This window comes from Penicillium diatomitis, assembly GCF_028827545.1.
Source record: "Penicillium diatomitis strain IBT 30728 chromosome Unknown utg000009l_segment0_segment0, whole genome shotgun sequence".
Classification (NCBI taxonomy): Eukaryota; Fungi; Ascomycota; class Eurotiomycetes; order Eurotiales; family Aspergillaceae; genus Penicillium; species Penicillium diatomitis.
Genome location: NW_026623181.1, coordinates 1,560,374 through 1,584,133, shown reverse-complemented (window position 1 = coordinate 1,584,133; position 23,760 = coordinate 1,560,374). Strand labels below are relative to the sequence as shown.

Here is a 23,760-nt window from a genome sequence, read left to right as displayed (position 1 = left end):
CGGCGCAAGCCCCGGGCCGCCAGAGCTCCCTGGGGGTTGGGTTCGGCGACTGAGGAGCGCCCGGGGTCTCCACGATCAATCTGTCCCGGTGTATGATTGATGGGGCGAGATGCGCAGCTTTGGAGGTGCGACCTCAATGTCACCACTATTGTTTTCGGAAGATCTCTTGTTCAGTGAAGGAGACCGGATGGGTGACGGTGTTGTTTGGAGTTGTCCGATCGATGCAGGAGGGGTGCGGGAGCTTTCAAAAAGCATTGAAAGACCCTTCGAATGTCGGAGATGACGTTTGGTGGTGGGATAAGTCCAAATCTCCACAGTAGACGGGAGCGGCGCGACGGACCTGACATGTATATATACGCACTTCGGTGGGCCTGACACACTAGCTAGTATGGAGTTCTTCATAATGATGCGATTCCCTGGTCCTGACTCCCAATCAGACCCCCTTTCCATCAGCTCCAATTTTCGTCTGTCATCAGCGTCATCGTTCCACGCGCGGGCGTAGAATTAAGGCTGCAGCGACCAGTTCAAGGCTTATGTAAGGCTGGTTAACCGCCTGGGGCAGTCACTAGGAAGGTGGCTACTGGATGGATTGAACCTGCATCAATGCTGCGCCTTGTTGGACCGCCACAGTATCAGCCACCGCGATTTGTAGCATTTTTCAGACTTACCCAGTCGATAAGGTATTAATATGTTGATTAGAGATCAGTGATCTCTGACCACCGACTACATTCAAAGTACGAACCTGCGGGGCTGTATCAGCGAGGATACAAAGGCGCTGAGTGTCTTACACAAAAATAACATTGACGTGCCGCTTTGGGATCTCGCGTTTAGGCACCACAATTCCGAGAACATCCCGCTGCGATACTCACGACGCACCACTCAGTGGCACTCACTCCTCTCTAAGGAACTTACTAGGGGGACGGACATTCAATGACAAGTCATTTGAAGAGAGTTTAAACCAGATCAGGCAACGCTTCCGCAACGAGTTCGAACTTCCACGTTCCTTACCATTTCCATTGAACCAAACCACTCAAGTGCTCATGTTGGAACACCCGCTGCTTCGAGATTTCGGTCATGTCAGTGAAACCTCCTGGAGGTCATCCTGCTGACCCGCCATACATGGCAGAGCTGTTATTTTTCGGATGCTGATTAAATCAACTTGAATAATGCACCTGTAGCATTGGATCAATGGGTATCAAAAGATCAATTAGAGCATGACACCTCCATCTTATAAACCCTCCTTGGCCAACATATCTACCGCAGTTTTCAGGTCAATATACTCGCTTGATACGCTGGTAAATGATTGGGCACTCATACCTGCAATATCCAAGTAAAAGGCGATGGCATTGAACTTGCGCGGATTGCCCGTCACCTCTGCCGCCAGCCACTTCAACCGATTTGTCCAATTGATCAGGTCGAGATGGCTGACGCCCACCAGAGTTCCCTTGTATCCTGTCTCACCACCCCACAGGCTACTAGCCACACTGACCAGTCCGTCATTGGGACCCTCGGCTTTGGCGAGGATGCGGTGAGATAGTCGAAAGACGGACCACAAACTGGGTTCAACGGTTGCCCCATAGGAGAAATATCTGCTCGGTCAGTTTACTAGCCATGACCATACTAGGGAAAGACAGCGTGCAAGACCTTACCGGACACTGTCAAGATCAGGCGTGTTTGGGTTGAAATCCTCAGACATATACTTTCTCGTCAATTGAGAAAAAGCGCCCGTGGCGACGTTAAGCTTATTTAGAGTGTAGTAGATCTGGGGTAACAATTCGGCTGTAACTGAGAGTCAACATGCAAGAGTTTCGAGACTCAATGAAATTATGCGGAGTAAACCCACTGCCAATTTGGTCGAAACAGTAATCGGCTACTGCTGAGCCTGTTCAACAGTCTCATTAGCTTTTGCTTTGACATGAGAACCTGGCAGCATTGCCCTTCATGATATGCTCATGGTATAAACATACCACGATGAGGCGTGGCAATGGTCGTCAGAGACAGCACCTTGAACTTCTGCGGTTGAAGACGGCTGATCATGTATCGCGAGTCCAGGCCACTTGCAAGATGTTGTTAGGCTTGGACATTCAGTAAAAAAAGGAACTTATGGATGTCCCACCCCTGAAACATCGATTAGCCTTGAGCTATAAATCTGAATAATCGGTGGGTACTTACCATACTATGTCTGGAGAGCGAGTCATCTGATTAGCTCTAATAATCACCTTACTGCTGGTAGGAACACTGAGCGCACGCGATGATATTGACATCCTTTCCCTGTGCCCCGATCTCGATATCGCGCGCCAACTCCTCCGCTCGCTCTTCAATTGATCCAGATGGCGGTACCGTCGCAGTAACTACCTCTACACCTTTCGCGGTAAGAGCTTCCTTGATTCCGCGCCAGTACTGGACACCTGGAAGGAATGGCCCGGCGAGCCGAAGCTCGTCAAAGCCAAGTAAGCCATGGGCGAGAACGATCGGATGCTTGGGGGCCGCTGAGGTAGAATTCTCTCATGTTAACAAATCTTGTTCTTCAAACATCGCGGTCAGAAGTGCTTTCGGGTGCGCACCGTAGCTATCTCGAATTAGTGAGTATTGATCGCGAATGACCCGGCCGTGATCCTCGAGCCGGGGTTCAAGTATGGACTTTGCCGCATCCTGTGCCGAACTGTATGGTTGTGAGGAAACATGCGAGATCTTTTTACAAAGCGGACTTCGATGTATGCGTATCCTAGCTGCACCGCAAAATCGAGCTGCATATCCCATGGTTGGGCTCGTATGCGCAGAAAGGTCCGGGTTGCAAAGGAATGACGCAACAGACGGATGATGCGCTGAGCGCCTGAGGCAACCATAATCGATGATCTTCAATAGCCTTATCTGGGGGAGAGGAGATCATTTTTGGATAGAAGTCGCGGCTTGATTTACTCAATAAAAATGAACCAGGTTCACATGATCATAATATTTGAGCGCGGTATAGCCAATACCCCAGCGATTACCAATGCAGGCCAGAAGAACCGTAACCCTGTCCGGATGAGCTACTGTAGCTGCCTGACTAAACGAGCTCGAAGTACAGTCGCAGGGCATCGTGCGTGAACAAAATATGACTACAGCCCGCTTTGGTACCAGAAAACAATCGCAAGCCCCAGCCTGCGACTTGAGACTGGAAGTAGCGCAAAAAATATGTAAGATCAGTCAGTCATGTATGATCGGCAAGCGAAATTGTCCTGCGTCGGATATCGATAAACAAGCTTGAAAACGTATGCTCTAAATACGGCGGCGGAAAGATGATGAGAAAACCTGGTGAAACGAACACGCGGCTCTTATGCCTTTGCAATCTTCTCCGGCACCTTGGGCTTGACATCAGTCGTCGCCTGGATCAGATCGTCGACAACCTTGTCACCCTGCTTCTTGCCGGCCGCCTCGATCTCCTTCAACTTCTCTTGAGCCTCCTTATCGGCATCTTCCTCGGCCTTTCTGTAACCGCTCGAATGCTGTGAGATGCGGAGGGATTAGCGAGTATTCACATTCGTCGGAGAGGCCATGGTGTGTCCTACCTCGGTCTCGAACTTCTTATATTCCTCCTCCTTCTGGTTACGATATTCTTCGATCTCCTTCTGGGCCTCGGCCTTGGCGTCTCTTATCCGCTTGGTACGGTCTGCATGGCGAAACAGCGTCAAGTCAGGTCGGGATCGTTCACGGTTGGGGTGCCATTAGTTCATACATTCCCGAGCTGTTGGTGAAATGGCTTGTTAGCACCGAATCGCAAAATGCATACGCATAGAAGATGGAAGAAGACCGGACCTTGCTGCACAATCTTCTGCGCCTCCCTCTCGGCCTAGATTCAGTGTCAATACGCCTGCACCTGCGGCGGCTCTCCGATCAGCACGTACGTCAAGGAGGGTCTGAATGCCCGCGGAGTTCTGAGCCGACTAGTTTGGTTACTTCAGTTAGTATAACACCCAGATAAAAGGTTATATGAGCAACGTAGTTCACTTACCATCTTTACCAGAAGTATACAGTTGGTATCTGGATACAATTGAAATGACGATGCTATTGGGGCGACAGGAATGCGGAGCTTGGAGCTCGATCAGCCCCCCCCCCCCCCCCAAAGCGGTGGGGAAGCATATTGCCAGCCGCTTCCGCCTGGTGATTGCACGATATTCCGCCGATGCGTCTCCGATCACATGGCTTATCTTCAGGCTTGCCCCGTCTGTCGTTTATTTCTTTAACATTGTATCGGCAGTGCATTTGCATTGAAAACCAGGGGCTGGCTTGCATTATGTCTCGAGCTTCGAAGTTGACCCTCGCTGCCACGGGTCTGGGCACCGCAGGCATCATTTACTTTGTCCACTGGACTCAAGAGAACGACCGAAAGGTATTGCGTCTTATCAGCGACATAAACAAACTTCAACTAACAGGCAGGATACAGGCCATGCACAGAGGTGTCGAGCGCGACATGGAGAAACAGCGAATTCGTCAAGAGCGCCAAGCCGAGTTCGAACTGCAAAAACGTCTCGAGGAAGAATATCTCAAGCTGCAGACTGTGCATAGTACGACCGAGACGCCGGGGGTGGGAACTCAAAAGACGAGTCCGGGTTCATGAGGATAATATCAGGCGATGTCCGGCCGCAGCAGCACATGCGGTCTTTCCTCTTTATCGATGACCTCAAATTGCGGTGCGCGCCCGTTCGGTGCGAAGGGATCTGCCAATTTGAAGACTCTGTACAATACCGGTTGAAGGCCCATTGGAGTGGTCTTGAACATCCATACCATGCATGTTGTTGGAGTGTTTTGTACGATATAAATCTGTGTACACTGTGCAGTGTGTCTTTCGAGCCCATGAGACCACCTGAATATGACGCATGATCTTGGGTTTGCCGGGCGCATGTTGAGAAGCTAAGACGGTCCGGAGTGAAGATGATGAGAGTTTGGTCAAGGATACGATGCAGCAAATAATGTTCATGTCAGAGTCGTCGAGAGGACATCCACGTGTCGTCTGATATCGGAGCTGACACGATTGGCCGGCTTCTTGTGTTGGCTCAGTGACTCCAGAGCCCCATCATATGCTACCGTACTTCCCTCTGTCAATCAGATCATGCTTAATTTCTTCAGCTTGGCTTCTTCGGGCCCGGTGAGGTATATGATGCGGTGCGATAGTCCTCTCAACGTTTCCTTTCTTGAATGTGACAAGTCATCAAGTAGTCGTTGAGCCATGTTGATCTGCTCAAGCAATACATCGGGCTTTGTGCAACATTCCATACTTTTTGCTCGGATTGTGTTGCTTTCATGCACTGATTGCGCAGGAATCGGACCGACTCAGTGTCTGTAGGCCGGCTATTACCGGAGGCCGGCTGAATTCCGGCCTCCGGGCGCTAGTAAAGTCTAAACGGCGGCTTCTCCGCCAATCAGCTGGAGGGACCCTGATCCTGAAGCTTGACGCTGCGTTGGTGGTATACATGAGCGATGACCTGGGTGCTATCAGTGACCTTCTACAAGACTGTTCTTGAGATGAGTTGTCGCAAAAAATAGGAGCAACATTTTTGATGATTCGCCAGGTCGTTTCAAATCCATAGAGATCGTAAGAATCGTTGCATCATCGGAAAAATGGCGGCTACTATATAATGCCTAATGAGGATTAGCGTGTCCCGTGATATTTACTTGCCCTGATGCCAGCAAGGACTATATAGAGCTTCAAGATGGGCAGAGTGAAGACGAACTATCAGGCGTTGATACATATCGCTCACAAAACACGTAGAAACTGGTCTCTTGACATACCTGGGCTCTCTAAGCCCAATTTAGATGCGAAGGTCACAAGATCCACGCGAAATTCATTCTTTTTCGTAATGGTGGGCATGAGGCCGGAATTGATACCGGCCTCTGAGTATTATAAGAATCGCCTCCTTTCCCGCCCAATTTCTCTCATCATCGAGCATTTTATTCACATCCCATACTGGCTCGGTTCATCCACCCATCTTTTCACTCAACTTTTTCTGCCCTCGGATCTGTACTTGATCTCTTGACCTTCAGACCTTGTCGTGCCTACTTTCTCATCAACATCTTTCCTCTTCCACACCCCTGATACACCTTCACCCACCTGGTTTCACTTGCTTCACATTGAAACTTGCATCTTCCAAGCAAGAATGACTCGCTCTCAGGTTCCTGTGCCTTCGCCTGCTACTTTGAAGCGGTTCCCTCATATTCACGATGACCCTTCCAACCTCTCCCATGCTCTAGACCCCTTTACCATTACCACCTCTACTGGATTCCTTCCTTACCAGACCGCCCCCACTCATCTGCCAGATGTCTTCAAGCCACTTGAGTCCCTCGTTGAACGGCTCCCTGTTGTCAAGCTTGACGGTACTCCCGGTCTCCTGGCTACCTACGAACTGGGTCCTGCCACTGAGAAGGAGCTCCCAGACTTGACTGACGAGGTTGAGAAGCTCAAGCTGCCCAACGGAGACTGGGATAAGTTCACTATTGCTGCAATCTTCCGGGATTATACTTTCCTGGCTTCTTCCTACCTTCTTGAACCGTGTTGGGAAAACTGGTGTAAGAATCCTGATCAGGGGTATGGTCTTGGTCGAGAAGTCTTGCCCAAGTCTGTTTCTCGTCCAATGTATCGATGTGCTCAGATGTGAGTGATTTGATGAGGAATCTTGATTTGCTTCCGTTTCACTCTTCCTCTTACCCTGTTCTTTCAGTCACCCTGCATATATGAGGCTGTGACACTCCACTCGCCTGCCAAGTTGCACAACACTTGCTGACTCTCGTGATAGCTTGGACCTTCCGCCATTCATGTCCTATGCCGCCTCGTATGCCCTGTTCAATTACACTCTTGCAGATCACTCCAAGGGCTTGGAAGACTACTCAAACCTCCGCCTCGTGCGCGCCTTTGAGCGAGGCTTGGACCCAAAGAGCTCTGAGGCTGGCTTCATTCTGACCCACGTGGACATGGTCAAGGAGACAGGTTCCCTCATTGCAGGTGCTCTGAAGGTCATCGATACTCTTGAACAGAACGGCGATCGCTCAGACATCAACGATGGCTATCGCGAGATTCTTCGGACCATGGAAAAGATCGAGGCATCCATGGAAGGTATGAGCCGACCGAAATCTATTACAATCCAGATCAGAATACATCCGTCTTACCTTGAGCTTGACTAATTGATCCCAGATATGTGGGCTAATTCCAAACCCGCCGAGTACCTCTCCTTCCGTGTGTTCATTTTCGGAATCACCAACCAGTCCATGTTTCCGAACGGCGTCATTTACGACGGCGTTGAGAATAACCAGCCTCTCTCTTTCCGCGGTGAGAGTGGCGCCAATGATAGCATCGTGAGTCTGCCTCACCCCTTTAACAAACATCAGTCCAGCAAATACTAACCACCACGCCAAGATTCCCCTTCTGGACCATCTCTGTCAAATTCCTATGCCTTCAACGCCCCTGACCAAGATCCTGCATGAATTCCGCGCCTACCGCCCCCTCCCCCATCGCGAATTCCTCACATATGTGCGCGAGAAGTCCGAGGAGATTGGCGTGCAAAATTACTCTGTGCAAGACTCCGAGACAGCCGTTCTATTCCTTCGAGTGCTCAACCACGTGCGCAGCTTCCGCTGGCGTCACTGGCTATTTGCCCGTGAATACATTATTCGTCGGACTCCTCACCCCACAGCAACTGGCGGCAGTCCTATCGTCACAGTAAGTTGCGAATCTCACACTAAACAAGTCCCAAGTCTCATGAAGATGTCTGTCTGAGAACCCATGCTAATGTGGATCAATTGTCCTTGATAGTGGCTTCCAAACCAGCTGTCTGCTGTTATGGAGTTGATGATTTCAATCTATGAGACTTATCTTGCGCCAAAAGAGGGTGTTACCAGCGTCAACGGTGAAGGGGATCGGATCGCTTCTCACCGTAAGCAAGTTGAGCCTATAATGGAGCTGGTTCGCGATCAAAAGGAGAAACTGGCCAAGGAGGTGGAGAAGTGGTGTAAGGAGCGTGGTGTTTAGATTGTCTTGGCTTTACTTATTACAGCAGCCGACTTTACTGGCTTTGTGAATTCTGATACTCTCATACATTTTGAAACTCTCAAGTGCGGTATTTTGAGCTCGGAGATGGAAGGACCCTTTGAGCAACTGCGCTTCAATAGTCTTTCAAATTAATAGCCTACACTTTCCGCTGGTCACACAAAGTCCGGTTGGACTAAAAAGGAGGTTATCCGAAGAACGCTGAATGAGCGTGTCCAAAAATATGAATGCTCGATATGCGTGATTAGAATAACAAATCGCTCGATTAATGATGTAAGGCCTTTCAAATCGAACCCCCACATGAAATCTCCTCCACATGTGTGAAAGGCTATTCGATTAGTTGATAGCATTGACCTTGGTAAATGAACACAGCTCAGGTTTCGAAAATGCTCGTCGCTTTAAGCTCAAGATGGACTATCACTGCCATTGTCCCAGAGATCATATCATGATTTGCAGCCCGGTTCCTCGACCATACGTGATAGCATCAGAAGAGATTCCTTCACAATTGCGAGTAATCAGTCGATCGAGTCTAGCAACTTCTGTAGAGTCCGATAGTCGCGTGTCGGCGATACGACGAATCGTTACGCCCGTGATTTCCGTACACGACATATCAAGCACCTTCAATTTGCTAAAGTCACTCAAAATTGAACTTGCCGCGTGATCATCGAGACCGGGAAGATTGATCACGCTCAGTTCGGTGAGATCTCCTAGCTCTGGGAATTCGCGGGCCATGTCAAGCAGGTCCCGCACAGTCATCTGTAAGCAGCCGTTGATGTGGAGGGTTCGGAGTGAGACGAGATCAGCCTGGAGAAAGACCGAAAGAGTCTGTTGTGTGGCGAACCCTGTGTCTTCGAATCGTAGAGTGTGCAATCTCGGTAGACGTTTTCCTGGGGGCTCCAGTTGCGTTGCAAGGTATCTTGCCGACGCGCCTCCTTCAATGTGCAGATATTCAATGGTATCCGGCAAGGTGGCACAGATATTTGTTTCCATCGTCATACCTCGCAGTTCTAGACGACGCAGAGGAGGCATCGGGCGAGTCGTGGCGTTGGGGAATCTGTAGGCGCTGTGCAATAGGGGGTTGTAGTCAAGACGCAATTCTTCCAGGTTTGGATACACAACATGCTCGGAATTCTAGACATGGTCAGTGGTCTAACTTGATAGCTTAGTCTACGAAGTCTCACCTCATCCAATCCTGGTATCGACAGCACATGGAAATTTCGTGAATGCTCTTCCCGCACGAGCATATCCTGTTGTGACGCCAGAGTAATACTTTTTAGTTTCGGCAGTAGTTTCGGCCACACGAAGATAGGCCTTTCGAGATAAGGATGTCTGGTCTTGACATTCCAAATTGTGAGACGCTCAAGGTTCGGTAGATCTTGCAGAAGTTTGCCGACGTAGTCATGCTCTATCGGTAGCTCTGGAGAAAGGACAAGGCTCTTCAACCTTTTGCTTCCTTTGAATTTTTGGTAGAAGTCTCTGCCATCATGCGCTACCCAGAGCTCCAGATGCTCTAGCTGCGGACAACGACCGAGGAATTCCAATGTTTTGACTGTTGAAGGAGCTGATAAATGTTTGATTGTTGCTGCTGTGAGCATCGCCTTGGAACGCCGAATGTACGTCCGGATTGCAGTCCATGGAACTTTTTGTCGTGCCCCACTAAGGTTGATGTCCATCCAAAGATGGGACATGGAGCAAAACAGTCGTTCCCAGCCTTTGCACACTCGGAGCAATCCTCTGTTTCGGGGTCATCAGAGTTGGATTTGTCGTGTATAGGGAAGCCAGGGAAGTAACTTACACCATCTCTCTGAAAGAGAATTGGTTGATGATGAACATGGCAATTTCAAGAGGCAACACCGCAAACGGGTCGACGCGATTGCCAAGCAAGCGATTCTCTAGTTTCTTGTGTAATTGTTCCAATAGCTAGACAGCATATTAGTGTGTATTGAAATTACGACAGCTTTGAGGTAGACCTACTCCTCGTTTAGGATGCTCGCTCGGCATCGTTCTCAGCCCATAGGCATAGATTTCTTGAGCTTTCTCGGGTTTACCCTCGAGAATCAGGACTTTTGCGCATCGCATGTAGCCCTAAGTACTTGGTGTTAACAACCAAACAATCTCAAACAAAGAGCAGAAGCCTGAGAAAATCACAGAGAGGAAATAGCCACTTACTCTTTCGTCATTATTGGCGGTCTTGATCATTTGCTTCGCATCGCGGCGAGCTAGATCATACTGTAGAAGCTTGCAATAAGTGGCCGATCGATTGTCCAGAATACCAATGGTATCCACATTCGGCTGTCGGAGCGCCTGGAGACATGGTGTTTTAGCATAAGCTTCCCGTTCGGGTTAAGACTTAAATGGGTCTACCTCTCCAAACGCCTCGATCGCAGCCTTGAAGTCCCCCTTCTGGTACAGTCTCTGACCTCTTTGTTGCTCAGGCGATATTTGTGGACGCATCGTTGATATTTTTTTCCAATAGAAGTCGAAGAACTGAAAAGTTAAGTTTTTTACGTTGTGAAGAGACAGTGCGCGACTGGTGACGCGTGGTATGGTGACAGGCACGTGCCTTGCATCAATTGTTGCTGTGCCCCGCCGGATTGGACCCATGTTTACTTTCTTCCGCTTTGGATCAATCGTTTATCGTGATCGTTACGCAATAGCAACGGCCCGACATGGAGACGCAAAATTTACAGGCCGCGTCCACCTATGTCAACAACCTCCTACTGGCTCGGGGCTTACTGAAAAGTGGTCAAGCCATTGACTTTGCCGATCCAGAAAGCAATGAGGGTGGCATCGATGCCACGATGGCGCGAGTCATCAACCTGGTCAATGATCTGGTGTTGAGAAGAGACGTCAGTCACTAACTGAATGCTGGGTCGCACACCGACTGACTTCTAAATAGCGTGAATCCGAGCATCGCGAGAGCTTAGCAACGACGATTCGAGTCTTGCGCGCAAGCGAGTCCGAGCAGACATTAGAGATTGTACGCTTGCTTTCCTTACGGCCATGACTGGCAGGTTGCTAATATTGTCTTTCGTAGGGCAAACTGAAAACGAAAAACTCGGAGCTGTCGCGATCACTGGCACTGGCTGAAGCTTCAGAACGCGCACTCAAAGCTAACATAACGGGCGCCGAGACTACAATTCGTGGGCTTAAAGAGAAGGTTCAAAGGATGAAGTCAACTGTGCAGCAGGTTCGGGCTCAATGCGCCAACGATATTCGCAAGCGGGACCTCGAGATGCAGAGGCTCAAATCGCACCTCGCAGAGCGGCAACGAGGGAAGCGGGAAGGGTTGGGTGTCACAACCATCAACATAAACCCTGCGACGAAAGGAGCCTCGCATTCAAAATCCAGTGGTGGAGGGCGCATTGAAGATCCCGGGTACTCTTTGACGCAGGAGACCACCGAATTCCTGACAGAACTATGCCAGAACCTCAGCAACGAGAACGACGCGTTGATCGAGCTTGCGCGAAACACCGTGAACACACTGAAGGAGCTACAAGGGCTGTCGGAATCGGAGGGAAAGGATCAGGATGGCGAAACAATGGGGATGGCTGCGAGTGCCAATTATTCCAATCCGGATCCGACGGTTGTTTCGCTCCCGACGTCATACGAAGAGCTGTCCGCGCGTATGGACGATGTTTTGGAGCATTTGCGAACGCTTTTGACCAATCCCTCATTTGTACCGCTTGAAGAAGTTGAGATGAGAGACCAGGAGATCGGTCGACTGCGGGAGGGTTGGGAGAAGATGGAGAGCCGCTGGAAGCAAGCAGTGTCTATGATGGATGGATGGCAGCGACGAATGACAGATGGAGGCGACACGGTGGGAGTGGAGGAAAGGAAGCGCGGCATGACTCTGGATTTGAGCTTCATGGCCACCGAGGAATCCACTGCTCAGCAAAGTCGATTGGAATCCAGCAACATCTCACCAATTCTGGAAGATCAACAAGAAGAAGATGTCGAGCAAGGGATCAGCGAGGCAAAGACAAAGACTCAGGAGCAAGTACGGGAAGCACCAGATTCCTCCAAGTCTCGTTCAAAGGTCCGCAGAGTGCCAGGACGGTCGGATCGAGCCTTGCGAGAGCGCAGCGATAATGCCGTTGCAAGGCCCCGGCGGCTGCGCAAAGTCTCTTTCACTCCTGGACTCCACGGATCTCCTGCCGAGCCCCCAAATAACGACGAAGAGACTCTGCTGATCAAGGCGCACAAGGCGGAAACCGTGACCCGGAGGCCGTCGAGACGAAAGACCGAGTCAAGTTTATCTCGCCAGGTGAGTACAAGAAAGCACCAATCCTTTGGCGGAGTGTCAGCGCATATCGGAACTAATGACTATGATCTGTGATATTAGGCCAAAGCAAGCGACCTCGAGCTGAGTGTCTCCCAAAAATTGGCCGCCGTTGAGGACGAAGCCCGCCTGGCGGAACAATCGCGCAAAGAACGCGAAACACGCAAACGAAGCCGGCCCGAGAAGGCGGCCAGCCGAGCTGGTACTCGGCGGCGTAGTACTCTAACAAGTGACGAACTGGAGGATCTAATGGGTGTTCCTTCGCGTTAATGAAATTTGGAGCGTCATTGAATGTTGATCGGTAATGAATGAAGCCTATTGTCTACTTAATACATGGTCTGTACTTCAACACTGAATCCGCGCAATATCGAAACATTGCAGCTTCTTGACCGAATGAGCCAAGACGCTGCAAGGGATTATCAACCTTCGTATCGTGGTTGAGCAGTGTTGGCTGCGAGGCCCTGGCGGGTCAACATGCCTCGTCTAACTCAGCTTGCCTGGATCCCAGCGGAACTGCCAATATTTCGATGGTATGAATGGAATGAGAAGCGAGTAGAGTCGAACTGGAGCCGCGATGCATCTTCCAATGAGAATGCACTTTGTCAAGAATATCTGGGGCTGCTGATCGACGACTCGACATCAATTTGATGCTAAATCCGTCTTATCAACGGCTCTACATGCAGCATGGGCCATGGGCGCCTCAACCTCGGCACAAGTCTCGGTTCTCCGCAATTTGCCCACGCGGAACCCCAATGCGACCACAGCTCCTACCGCTACCATCGGTTCTAAGCTTCAATATATACCCGCCCCCAGTCATCAGCTTCGTTTGCAACTTAAAACCCAACTACTCCGTCTCGGCTGTCATTCAGAAAAGAGCCTCTTCCTCATTCTTCCAACATTTGGTTTGGGTGTCCCCAGCCGCGCTTCTCCACCTCACCTCTTAGCCTTAACCGCCTCGGCATTGCCATTTCTACAATTTACAACTTTCACGGCGCAGACACCTTGGTTCTCACTGTTGCACACCATGACTGGACCACCTAGTGAAGCGCCAGAAAAGACCTTCAAGGGTTGGGTAGCTCGCGACGCGACCAACCCTCTCATCTACACCGATTTCACCCCCAAGCCCTTCACAGATACTGACATTGAGATACGCATCACCCACTGCGGAATTTGTGGCTCGGATGTACATACTCTACGCTCTGGTTGGGGGCCAACTGATTATCCATGTGTAAGTCTACAACAAGATACTCATTTTGGTAGGTAATGTGAGCGGAGAACGGTGATACTCATACATGCCCGGCTTCTTTTTCCAGGTCGTCGGTCATGAAATTGTCGGCATTGTAGAGCGCGTCGGCGCAGGTGTCCCCCACCTGACTAGCTCTCCGGCCTCGGCGACCATCCGCACAGGTGACCGCGTAGGTATTGGTGCCCAGAGTGGCTCATGCCTCCGCTCTGACTGTGAGGCCTGTGCCGACGGTCAAGAAAGCTACTGCACACGCATGACAGGGACCTACAACGGACGGTACCCCGACAAAAGCAAGTCCTTTGGAGGATACGCGGCGCGGTGGCGTGGCCCGGCGCATTTTGCCGTCAAGATTCCAGACACGCTTCCCAGCGCCGAGGCGGCTCCTCTACTCTGCGGCGGCGTCACTGTATTTGCTCCCTTGCGCAAATGGGGGCTGGTCCGGGCAAGACAGTTGGCGTCATCGGTATTGGAGGACTGGGTCATCTGGGCGTCCTCTTTGCCAAGGCGCTCGGTGCAGACCGAGTCATTGCCATTTCGCGGTCGTCTAGCAAGAAAGCGGATGCGATGCAGGGACTCGAGGCTGATGCATTCATAGCTACAGGCGAGGAGAAAGGATGGGCGAAGACGCATTCGCGAAGCATTGATATCTTGTTGTCAACTGTTTCTGGGCCCGGAATGCCCTTGGGCCAGTATTTGCGACTTTTGAAGCGCGACGGGGTGTTTATTCAGGTTGGAGCGCCGGAAGATGCGCTGCCTCCGTTGATGGCATTCTCGTTGATTCAGAAAAGTGTTAAGATCACCGGGTCGAATATCGGATCTCCGGAGGACATTCGACAGATGCTGGCGCTTGCGGCGGAGAAGCGGGTTCTGCCGTGGATTCAGAAGAGACCAATGGAGGAGGTTAATGCTGCCTTGACGGATATGCATGATGGGAAGGCGAGGTATCGCTATGTACTCGAAAATGGCGAGAAGCAAGCAAAGTTGTAAATACGGTGGATGAGCTCGAGTCTGATCTGGGGCTGAACATTGAGTCAAGAAAGTAATAATAGAGACACCGGCCTGGCAGCAGACGCAGGTTTGGTGGTTGGAATTCAGATCTATCGTAAATACATCATGTCCATTCATAATGGATCGCTAGTGCTGATGGCAGAGATCGTCTTTAGAGATCAGTCCAATGGAGAAGACGCTGGATCATCACGTGTTGATGATGGCTCGAGACATTCGAAACTTGAAATGAGCTCTCGATCAAAATGTGTTGCAGAATAGCCTGTTCTCCGCGCAAAAGTGTAAAGACACACACTTTGACCGAATAAGCCCAACCGAGACGTGAAGCTCCGGGTGGAAAGAAGCTTTGAGAGTCCCTGGGAATGACGGGGATTGCAGGTGGAGAAAGCAGAAGTCATGAAATGGAGGTGAGCCGGCGTTCTCCAATGATTAACACTCGCGTTCCGCAGTACTTGCTGCCTTTACGCCCGTCAGAAACACAATAAAACTTTTGCAGGTTTGGTCCAGTTACACTCGGATATCACTGTACATATCCTTAAGCGCGATTTCGAAGATGATGTTTCGAATGAGTGTGTACTTTGAATAGGATGGACTGGAGACTTTTGTAAATGAGGCGAGAAGGGGCATTGAATAGCAACAATCCAAGTATCGCTCAAGCAGTTTGACTTCATCACACGCGGACAATGTGAATACGAGCCAGGCATGACTACCAAAAACAAGACGATCACGCGAAGTGACTCTCGTTGTCTCTCCGTCCGGAAATTGTTCATTTTGCAGGCTGAAGGAATCAGCTGTGCGCCGAGCCGCATCAGTGACTTGATCGTGTCAAGACTCTGTGGCTGCTTTGGTGGGCACCGTTTAAGGCGATGCTGATCATCTGGCTTGGAATGATGCACGGAGGACATTGACTTGGTCGCCCTACTCGACCAGATCATCGAGGTCATGGCAAGCTTGTGATCCGATGACGGCGGATGCTGATCGCGAATCTAGATGCCCCGATGGGAAAGAGGCAAAAGATCTCGAATGGTATCGACAACCGACTCTCCACGAAGTCGAGTCGAATGTGATATATCGACCATTCCCGTCTGTATGACGATGGTCGAGCTTTTCAAGTGTTGACCTTGACGACAAGGTGCGTTTGGCAAGGGTGTGAGTGATCGAGGGTGAGAACGCTGGCCGTTATAGAGGCTTGACCTTTTCAAGGTAATTTTCCCCTAGAATACCCACCATAGCCCAATGCACAAGCGACCTCCACTCATGATCCAGCAGCCTCCAAACAGCTTTCGCCAATCGTCCACACCAGTCCTCGAAGCACCAGCGATGTTTGAGGTAGTGTAAGAGCAAAGCAAAGTGTGCTAACAGAACCAAGGCCATAGGCTCACGCTCACGTAGTAATTCCATAAACCGAGAGGGCAACTTGATCGCCCATCGGCCCGCCACAACATTGGACGTCATACCACCGTACACCCAGCGAAGCATCTCGGCAACGTTATCGATAGCGGCTGTGTAGACCTCTGTCTCGTGGGCTCGATTTTGCGCACCGCAGACCTCATTTGCCTCGTGCAGATCGTTGATGGTTGCGTTAGCGTCATCCGGCAATTCCGTCTGGATCTCCTCTATTTGCAATATCGGGGCAAAATTGGTGTGACTGAGATACTCCGCTGGGGAGCGGATGACTTGCTGCACACCACGTGCCAGAAAGAGTACCTGGTACAGGTCTTCGATGCAGCTGCCGGGATCTTGCGCGTCAGGGGTGTGGGGGAAACCGAAGGTGTACACCACCACCACGCTGGCAAATGCAAACATGGCTTTAGCATTGCTTTCTCGAATATCGCTGAGAAGCTCACGAAACAAGGCCAACGCTTGATTCTGATGGGTGACAGCCCTGTTCAAAAATGCGGTCTTTCGCGAAGGATCGGGCCCTGTACGGGCAAGATGCAGCGCGGAGAGTGCGAGGATTCCATGCATTAGGAATGGGTGAGAAAGCGCCTCTTCTGGAACGGCATTGCGCCATACCCGGTCTGTGCTTTCATTGCGTGAAAGCGTCTGGTACGTGTCGTTACACCAGTGCATCATCAGCTCCAAATCGGGCAAATTGAGGGCCGTTGTCGGCGTCGACGTCGACATCGTTGCTGCAGTGGGCCTTGACAGGCCGTCCCCACCCAAATGACTCAACATACCGACGTGCAGCGAGTCAGTCGAAGGGCTGCTTAGTACGGAGTCGCTGGGCTGGCCATTGTCTGACCCTGAGGTTCGAGAAGTCGATTGTCGGAAAACGATCGGCTCCTCATTTGCCCAGAGGAGCGAGGTTGATGAGCCATACTCGCACTCTGAGTGACGTTTGGCACAATTGGAACAAGTTGGTCGAATTTCGTCGCACTATTACTTGGAAGAAAACAAGAAAGGATAAGGAACAATCAGACACAGATAGTCCTGAAGAAGGATGGAAGCACGTGAGGAGCCAGAAGATTTCCCTTCTATGTGCTCGTTGCATATGATCTTTTTCTTTCTCCTATCACTTCGGTTCTCCCTTCTCTCTCTCTCTCTCTCTCTCTCTCTCCCTCTCTCTCTTTCTCTCTCTTCCTCTCTTTCTCTCATCGGGGATTCTTACCTTTACTCGACGGCGTTTACATTCCAGACAGCCGTGGCGGGATTTGCGATGTGGTCGACGAAGCGCCATGTGATTCATTTAGAACGCATGAATGGCTTCGCCATGATTCTCAAATGGCAAATTGAGAGGTCCAGGCGCTTATTTGGGATATAAGCGCAGATCAGATGGGGAGGGGCGGGCGAAGACCAGCAAGACAGTTGAAATGCGAAAAGGAAAGGAGTAAAGCAAGCGAAAAGAAATCGAGAAGCAGGGTGCTGAATTCACGTCTTGTCTCGTGTGACTTGGGAAATACCTCCGGGTTTGCTAATAGGATGACCAACAAGGCAAAATCTGAGGAATCGAAGTCTGACCACACTGGTGGTTAGACTTGGGGAGGGGTGGCTGGATGAGGAGCGTAGGCAACAGAATTTCAGAGTATCTACAGTGACCGGCAGAAATTCGGTTACCTGTTCGGCGGGATGGGTTGAGCTTGTCTGGAAGAAAAGTGGATTGTGGTGGAAAGTCGGGTCTTGACTCGAGCTCGGGATCGGGGGACGACGGGACAATTCAGGGCTCCATTCTTTCCTCCTGTGTCTATTGCTTTTTTTTGTTTCGTTTTCTTACCTCTTGCGGTCCTTTCCCCGCCACCAAAAGGCCAGGCGAGACTGGATACGAACGCCTCATTTATCAAAGTGAGACAAGAGCGACGCCAAGCAATGACAGCCAAGGCTCGTAGATCTCAAGGCTTGTAGATCTCACTCTGTACCCAGGGGGACATGGGTGATACTGGGATCATGTGCGCCTTTGCATGGAATTGCGAAGCATGGCATTTTTGAGCTTCCGTTTTTTATTTTAATACCACTGTAGCGCTTCTGGTACTCAGGAATCCACTGGAACGACAGCACGCAGGGTTTGACAAGGTCGGCCGGAGATTGTAGAGGTACTGGATAGTGGGTACTGGTAGTAGGAGACTAGGAGTACCTTCGGTAGTGTAACCTGTAAAGAAGGAAACCTGGCAATGAAATAAGGTAGAAAGAGGTAATTTAAGCCGAGCCCGTACAATAGGGCAGCCTAAATCCTGTACTCCCGGGGTCGCTCTGCTTCCGACTGGACAAAATGCAGGCGCTCATTCTGACTGGTGCAACCGGAGGAGGTGGCTCCTGACATGCTTATCTAAGGGATTGCTTGAACCCTGAAACCCTGAGATTCCGTCGATCCCACCGCCGGGGCTGCGGAGCGGAGAAGGCTTGTCGGGTGAAGCGAGAAGCCTTGTAGGGCTTCTGCTTTAATTGATCGAGTCACGAACTGCTTCGGGGTCCAGGGCCGAGCTTCAAAGATGGGGGTTTGCTTCGGGGTTTGGTGTTGCAAGAGGATTCTCTACTTCCTCAACTGTTTCGTGTAGCTGTACCCGGGTTCTGCCTAACTGCAGGCTGAAGCACTAACTACCAAGGTATGGCTCCACATTTTACCCGAATAGGCTTAGGCAGTCTCGGGGGCAGGTCTTGGCTCGGGGCTTAAATTCTGATTGCCTTGGACCCTTTTCCCACCTGAAGACCTGATAGACACAACGGCTCGACGTGACTGAATTAGACTGAGACTGGGGAGACTGGGGGTAGACTGCTGAGTAGACCGAGAGTAGCTTCCGACTTGAACAATACCACCATCCTGGATCGGGATCGGGATCTTGGAACCTTTTCATTTTCAAGACACTGACATGGCGGGCTGCGCTTTTGTGGATGCAGTGACACCATCCTTCGGACTCAGACCTTTTCGGGGGACCGGTTGATAAATTAGCTTTCTTATTAACTCCAACCTTTTTGGGGCGGGCCCAAAACACTGACGTCGGGTGACGGGTAATTTTGCGGCTGGTCCAGGTCTTGTGACTTTTGTCACTGTCAGTCGTCAGTTAGCACTCGATTTTGTAGGCGAGGCTCTTTAGACAAATCCCCAGATCACACATTGCCAAATTGATATCAGATCATCGATCATGCATTTGACTGTATCGTGACTCGTGGTGAGAGACGCCAGTGCAATATTTCTCCACCGTTGTTCGAGGACCATACCGAGTAGTAGTACTACATCAGGTACCTTAGTGCTGTAATACTACGTACTGTAGGTACAGAGGTACCTAAGGTCACCCGCGTCCAAGGGCATAAGCCCAGCGCCATCAAGTACAAATATTGGGGGTTTACTCAGAAGTAAACACTCGTACAGAGTACGGACAGCTCGCCTTGGCGCAGCTTCGTTATGTGATCCCTCTGATAGGATGATATCTGTAACGGTCATATCACCATCCCCAGGCCTCACATCTCTTTTTGCGAGCAGTCAAGAGAAAGCTTGGAAAGTCGGTAATAGCTCATTGAGTGTGTAGTGTGTACTAGTAGTGTGCAACAGTAGTGTGTACAGTATACAGTATACACAAGTGACCTACCGGATAGTCCTACTAGCTCATATATCAGTAGTAGCAGTCTCCCTCATCAACGTATCCGTACATGGGCGCCGAAATGACTCGCGTGGTCATAAAGTCACGACAGCAAAGCAGATCTGCATGGATGGTCAGAGACTGGCTGCCTGAGATAAGCGGAGGCCGTGACAGATGTCATAACTTGACGAGATCCTTAAACATCAACAATTGTTTTCACCGGATCTTCTTGTCAATTCATCGGGTCAGAAGTAAAAGGTCACAGGATCAATGGAACACGTGCGGGCGGTCCGCGCGGGAATCTGACGACAGGCGGACGGAACTAACGGATCGATCAGTTGTGTTCCGTCTCAATACATATTCGATGGACTAGTTACCGTTAGTAGTACCTTACTGGCTTACTACTCACGCGAACTTCGCTTACTAGTAGTAGCTGTGTTCCACTTCCGAATACGGCGGTCCACGGCACAATGTCACCCGGGAGCGAATACAGTAGCCTTGACTATCTTCACCGAGGACGCCCCGTGCTCTTTGGATGGTCCTCATGCATGATCCTCACGTGTTGTCTTCATGAATGCTCTGTTTAGGTGGTCTCTTCCGACGGAATTCATCGAGTAACCTTCTAGGGATCGTTCTGAATCACCCATCGTACAACTTATCTTGAAAGTCTCGTGATCTTACTGATGCTCTAGTCTTTCCAGATAAATCCTGACTGGTCACATACTGCATCTTTGCCAAATTGCATTGCTTCGCGTGTGCTTCTATCGGCCGCCTTACTTCGAGGCTGGATATCAAAAGCATTGGGGAAAGAGAGAAACATGTTTTCGAGCAGATTTTACCCCAGTTCTTGGCACGATTATTTAGACACGAAGCTCTGGATCACATGATCGTAGTTATAATATCGTAGCATTTGCACTCCTAGTAGGTCGGCTCGTACACTCCGTGCTTCAATAATAAGTACAGCAGTAGTATTCATGACGAGATCCGTTTAACTGGATCAGGGTATTCTTGGGGACTCGAATTGACGGCAGCAAATAAACATGGAATGCCAAACACCTCCTCAACCCTCAGAGTTGAAAGTGTGTGAGAACTTAGTGTGAGCTTCCTCGTATGGAAACTGAGAAATAGGTGGAAGCAGATACCTATGGGTTCTTGCCTGACTGCTCACAAGGACACTACCCGTAACAGTAGGAAAGCCTGAGTCTGAAATCTTGTTATATCTGGTGCGCACAGATTCATCAACTTCCGACGCGTCAGCTCCCCGCTCCAGCAGCTCCAGCAGCTCCAGCAGTGAACAGTCCACCTGAACCTCCTGCGACACCAGCGGCACCATGTTTTCTTGACCGGTGCAACTTTTCTTGCAAGGCCAATCCACTCATCAACGCAATCAGCTGAAACTTCTCTCCATAGTTCACGTACAAGTCCATTTGCCCTGTCCGAGATGTGAGCCCCCCGCCAGCCGAATACACCGCAATCACTCGGCCTGTCTCGTCCACCAACTTGAGCGCTTGAGAGCCAAAGCCATGGGAGCGGGTTCGTTTCCAGGTATATGTGCGACGATGGTGTTCGCCAGGGAAGATGACTTGAAAGGCATATTGGACGGTCATGAATGTATCGCAGGGCAGAGGTATACGCTCCATCCCCCCTGGTCTGCTTGGATCGACGAGTCCGAGTTCGGCGTCTTTGGAGAGGTGTTGGAATTCGGCGATGCCAATAATTGGGTGGGAGCTGTCGGCTCCCTTGTGAAAGGTCATGTCTGCTTTACCAGGGGTCCAGTGTGATACATCGACGTGAAATTCGGCTTGGCCGGTGGGATTGCAGATGTCGTACGCATGCTGGAAGACTCCATGGGAGACGATGAAGCGTACGCCGGATTGTGGTGCGTATGCCGACATTGTTCACTTGTGGTCACAGTCAAGACTTGACGGGATATGATAGCTCGACATATGAAGATGCGAGACCAAGCCAGGTCTTTCACCCCTTTTGCTAGTGCGGATTCAATCAAAGTCTGCTTCCTGAGGTGGGATGAACCCGATCGAGGTATTTACGTAAAGTGACTCCCTTTTAAGTCTCTGGTGTGGGAGCACTCGTCGCTCATGTTATATATCTAATCAAGCGACCAAGCCCCCATGCCGCACGATGAAAAATGAATGTGCTGCGCATTTCCATCGCGGGCACATGGGCATTATGACATCTTTCAGGCCCCCGATCGAAAGCCTGACGCGGGGCGTCAACAAATGACATCGGCACATCGGCACATCGGCACATCGGACACATTTACCTCTTACGATTATGACCGAGCGGCGCCATTGAGACGGTTACTCCTCATCTCCTCGAGAGGACCTACCGTAAATGGACCACTGATACCTTAGGTATTACCTAAGTACCTAGTAACCAACTGCAACTATGAGTGGAGCAGTGAGCAGTGAGCACTCGGTTTTTGTCACGTGACGTGATTCTTACGAGAACCCGATTGGACCTAAGGAAAGAAAACTTCATTGCAGATGAACGGTATTCAGCGAAAAGAGAGCTGACGCTAACATCAAGAAAACCAGGCCAAAAGAAGGTTGAAAAGCGAAAAAGGGGAAATGATCAAAAACCCGCGACATATTAGGACTTGATATACTTCATCAAATATTCGATGCTCCCTCAACAGCCAGCTCCAGCAGCAGCCGCCCCACCAGACGCGGCCCCGGCAGCAGCGGCGTCTCTTGATCGAAGGAGTCTCTGTCGTACTGCAAGTGCACTGACCAGCACAACCAACTGGAAATGGCCCCCAAAGTCTTCATAAATATCGATTTGACCCGTATTCGAAGACATACATCCACCAGCCGAATATACCGCAATCAGCCGGTCTGCCTCGTCTACAAGCTTGAGCCCTCTTGACCCGATACCCTGCGAACGGGTGCGTTTCCAGACGAAAGTATGGGGCTTTCGATCGTCACCGACGGGCACAGTGAATACGTAGTGAACGACTAGCTTTTCACACCTCATCTCTGACCACTCGATGTCACTTGGCTCGGCCAGATCTCCGAATCCGAGTTCGACGTGCTTGACAGCACGCCGGAATTTGGTGCACGCAACAATGGGGCCTGGTTTAGACTCGGGTCCCTCGTAGAAGACCAGGTCCTTTCTATGGAAGCGGTCCCAAATAGGCTCTAGGTTCACATGATATTCGGCGTGTCCGCTAGATTCGCTGATATCGTAGGCTCGGCTGGATTTTCGCCTGGATTCTCGCCTGGATTCCCGCGTGGACTCCACTGAAGTGATTCTGTATTGAGCCACCGCTTTTGGCTCGTATGCTGGCATCGTGGAATGTACCATGCTGGATTCGCAACACAGGAAGTGAGATAGGGGTTTGTGGGGAGGGTATGCAGGCGATTTGATGCTAGATGGTTCAATGAAGTGCAAGCTCAGTAAAGATTTCTTCGTTGCTGGAAGTCATAGATAGCTAGCTGGGAAGCATGGGAGGCGCATGTCTTCATTTATGTTGGATCTAGGGGCCCATTGTCGCTCTCTTGTGGTCAGAACTCAAAAATTCCTCGTCGCCTTCGCATTACCCAAATAAAGAAATATGACATATTTAAGGCCCCCAGCGCAAGGCTTAGCGTGCGACTCAACGAATAACTCTGACCAAGCTGGAGGTCGCTGCCGATCCCCGGGGCGCCAGGCGCACACTGCCCCATGGTAGAAGAGGCCTATTTGTTGGACCAAGCGATCCTGAGACAGGCGTCCACCCCTGGGAATATTGAGGTACTGGACCTAGAATGACAGAAACGAGAGAACTAGCGTGTTGGTCGTGTACTCGTGTTCTTCGCCACCCTTGTACTGCCGTCGTACCTGAATGATGTTAGGCAGATCCCCATTCAGTAAAATGGCCCGCTACCTCAGGCCTTAAAATAGACCGACTTTGGCCGCCTGAGGTGTCATTTTGGCATCAGTATTCCAGAAGCTATTCACGTGACATCGTAGCAGGCTCGACGGTCACATGACCCAATCCCGCGGGTGGCCTCTAGGCGCGTCGGAAGAGAGCGACAAAGCAAGCAAAAGAAAAAAAAAACAATTGCTTAATCCTGAATGATGGAGGTGGCCTTGTATTGACGACTCATCTGGTACCAAGCTCAACTCCAGGCGCTTTTTTGTTTCATGGTAATTTGAGTCTGCCCAAACTACTACAATCGTCCGCATTCACAGTCGC

The 23,760-nt window shown here is 50.5% G+C and overlaps 10 protein-coding genes across 10 annotated transcripts; 4 read left to right on the top strand and 6 right to left on the bottom strand.

Moving 5' to 3' along the window:
• Window positions 1–1,228: 1,228 nt before the first annotated feature.
• Window positions 1,229–2,846, bottom strand: N7539_006962 (triglyceride lipase; the record flags this gene model as incomplete). Its single annotated transcript, XM_056936563.1, has 9 exons — window positions 1,229–1,589; window positions 1,650–1,779; window positions 1,844–1,882; window positions 1,968–2,056; window positions 2,117–2,118; window positions 2,173–2,182; window positions 2,249–2,489; window positions 2,565–2,652; window positions 2,700–2,846. 9 exons carry the CDS (start codon window positions 2,844–2,846, stop codon window positions 1,229–1,231), a joined length of 1,107 nt encoding a protein of 368 aa, XP_056788498.1.
• A 468-nt stretch (window positions 2,847–3,314) lies between these two features.
• Window positions 3,315–3,994, bottom strand: N7539_006961 (uncharacterized protein; the record flags this gene model as incomplete). Its single annotated transcript, XM_056936562.1, has 5 exons — window positions 3,315–3,485; window positions 3,549–3,649; window positions 3,796–3,829; window positions 3,885–3,923; window positions 3,992–3,994. The coding sequence occupies 5 exons, from the start codon at window positions 3,992–3,994 to the stop codon at window positions 3,315–3,317; spliced, it is 348 nt and encodes a 115-aa protein (XP_056788497.1).
• Window positions 3,995–4,273: 279 nt separating this feature from the next.
• N7539_006960 (protein PET117) lies at window positions 4,274–4,597 on the top strand (the record flags this gene model as incomplete). Its single annotated transcript, XM_056936561.1, has 2 exons — window positions 4,274–4,369; window positions 4,424–4,597. The coding sequence occupies 2 exons, from the start codon at window positions 4,274–4,276 to the stop codon at window positions 4,595–4,597; spliced, it is 270 nt and encodes an 89-aa protein (XP_056788496.1).
• A 1,537-nt stretch (window positions 4,598–6,134) lies between these two features.
• N7539_006959 (indoleamine 2,3-dioxygenase family protein) lies at window positions 6,135–7,999 on the top strand (the record flags this gene model as incomplete). Its single annotated transcript, XM_056936560.1, has 5 exons — window positions 6,135–6,628; window positions 6,771–7,087; window positions 7,166–7,326; window positions 7,388–7,690; window positions 7,784–7,999. The coding sequence occupies 5 exons, from the start codon at window positions 6,135–6,137 to the stop codon at window positions 7,997–7,999; spliced, it is 1,491 nt and encodes a 496-aa protein (XP_056788495.1).
• Window positions 8,000–8,455: 456 nt separating this feature from the next.
• Window positions 8,456–10,471, bottom strand: N7539_006958 (Leucine Rich Repeat domain protein; the record flags this gene model as incomplete). Its single annotated transcript, XM_056936559.1, has 6 exons — window positions 8,456–9,148; window positions 9,199–9,751; window positions 9,813–9,937; window positions 9,992–10,102; window positions 10,187–10,321; window positions 10,382–10,471. 6 exons carry the CDS (start codon window positions 10,469–10,471, stop codon window positions 8,456–8,458), a joined length of 1,707 nt encoding a protein of 568 aa, XP_056788494.1.
• A 215-nt stretch (window positions 10,472–10,686) lies between these two features.
• On the top strand, window positions 10,687–12,569 carry N7539_006957 (uncharacterized protein; the record flags this gene model as incomplete). Its single annotated transcript, XM_056936558.1, has 3 exons — window positions 10,687–10,866; window positions 11,055–12,284; window positions 12,363–12,569. 3 exons carry the CDS (start codon window positions 10,687–10,689, stop codon window positions 12,567–12,569), a joined length of 1,617 nt encoding a protein of 538 aa, XP_056788493.1.
• A 1,022-nt stretch (window positions 12,570–13,591) lies between these two features.
• On the top strand, window positions 13,592–14,532 carry N7539_006956 (NAD(P)-dependent alcohol dehydrogenase; the record flags this gene model as incomplete). Its single annotated transcript, XM_056936557.1, has 2 exons — window positions 13,592–13,981; window positions 14,050–14,532. The coding sequence occupies 2 exons, from the start codon at window positions 13,592–13,594 to the stop codon at window positions 14,530–14,532; spliced, it is 873 nt and encodes a 290-aa protein (XP_056788492.1).
• A 1,197-nt stretch (window positions 14,533–15,729) lies between these two features.
• On the bottom strand, window positions 15,730–17,230 carry N7539_006955 (Zn(II)2Cys6 transcription factor domain-containing protein; the record flags this gene model as incomplete). The annotated part of the gene is made up of 2 exons (XM_056936556.1): window positions 15,730–16,929; window positions 17,162–17,230. The coding sequence occupies 2 exons, from the start codon at window positions 17,228–17,230 to the stop codon at window positions 15,730–15,732; spliced, it is 1,269 nt and encodes a 422-aa protein (XP_056788491.1).
• Window positions 17,231–20,815: 3,585 nt separating this feature from the next.
• N7539_006954 (uncharacterized protein) lies at window positions 20,816–21,457 on the bottom strand (the record flags this gene model as incomplete). Its single annotated transcript, XM_056936555.1, has 1 exon — window positions 20,816–21,457. One exon carries the CDS (start codon window positions 21,455–21,457, stop codon window positions 20,816–20,818), a length of 642 nt encoding a protein of 213 aa, XP_056788490.1.
• A 754-nt stretch (window positions 21,458–22,211) lies between these two features.
• N7539_006953 (uncharacterized protein) lies at window positions 22,212–22,871 on the bottom strand (the record flags this gene model as incomplete). The annotated part of the gene is made up of 1 exon (XM_056936554.1): window positions 22,212–22,871. One exon carries the CDS (start codon window positions 22,869–22,871, stop codon window positions 22,212–22,214), a length of 660 nt encoding a protein of 219 aa, XP_056788489.1.
• Between the last annotated feature and the right edge of the window lie 889 nt (window positions 22,872–23,760).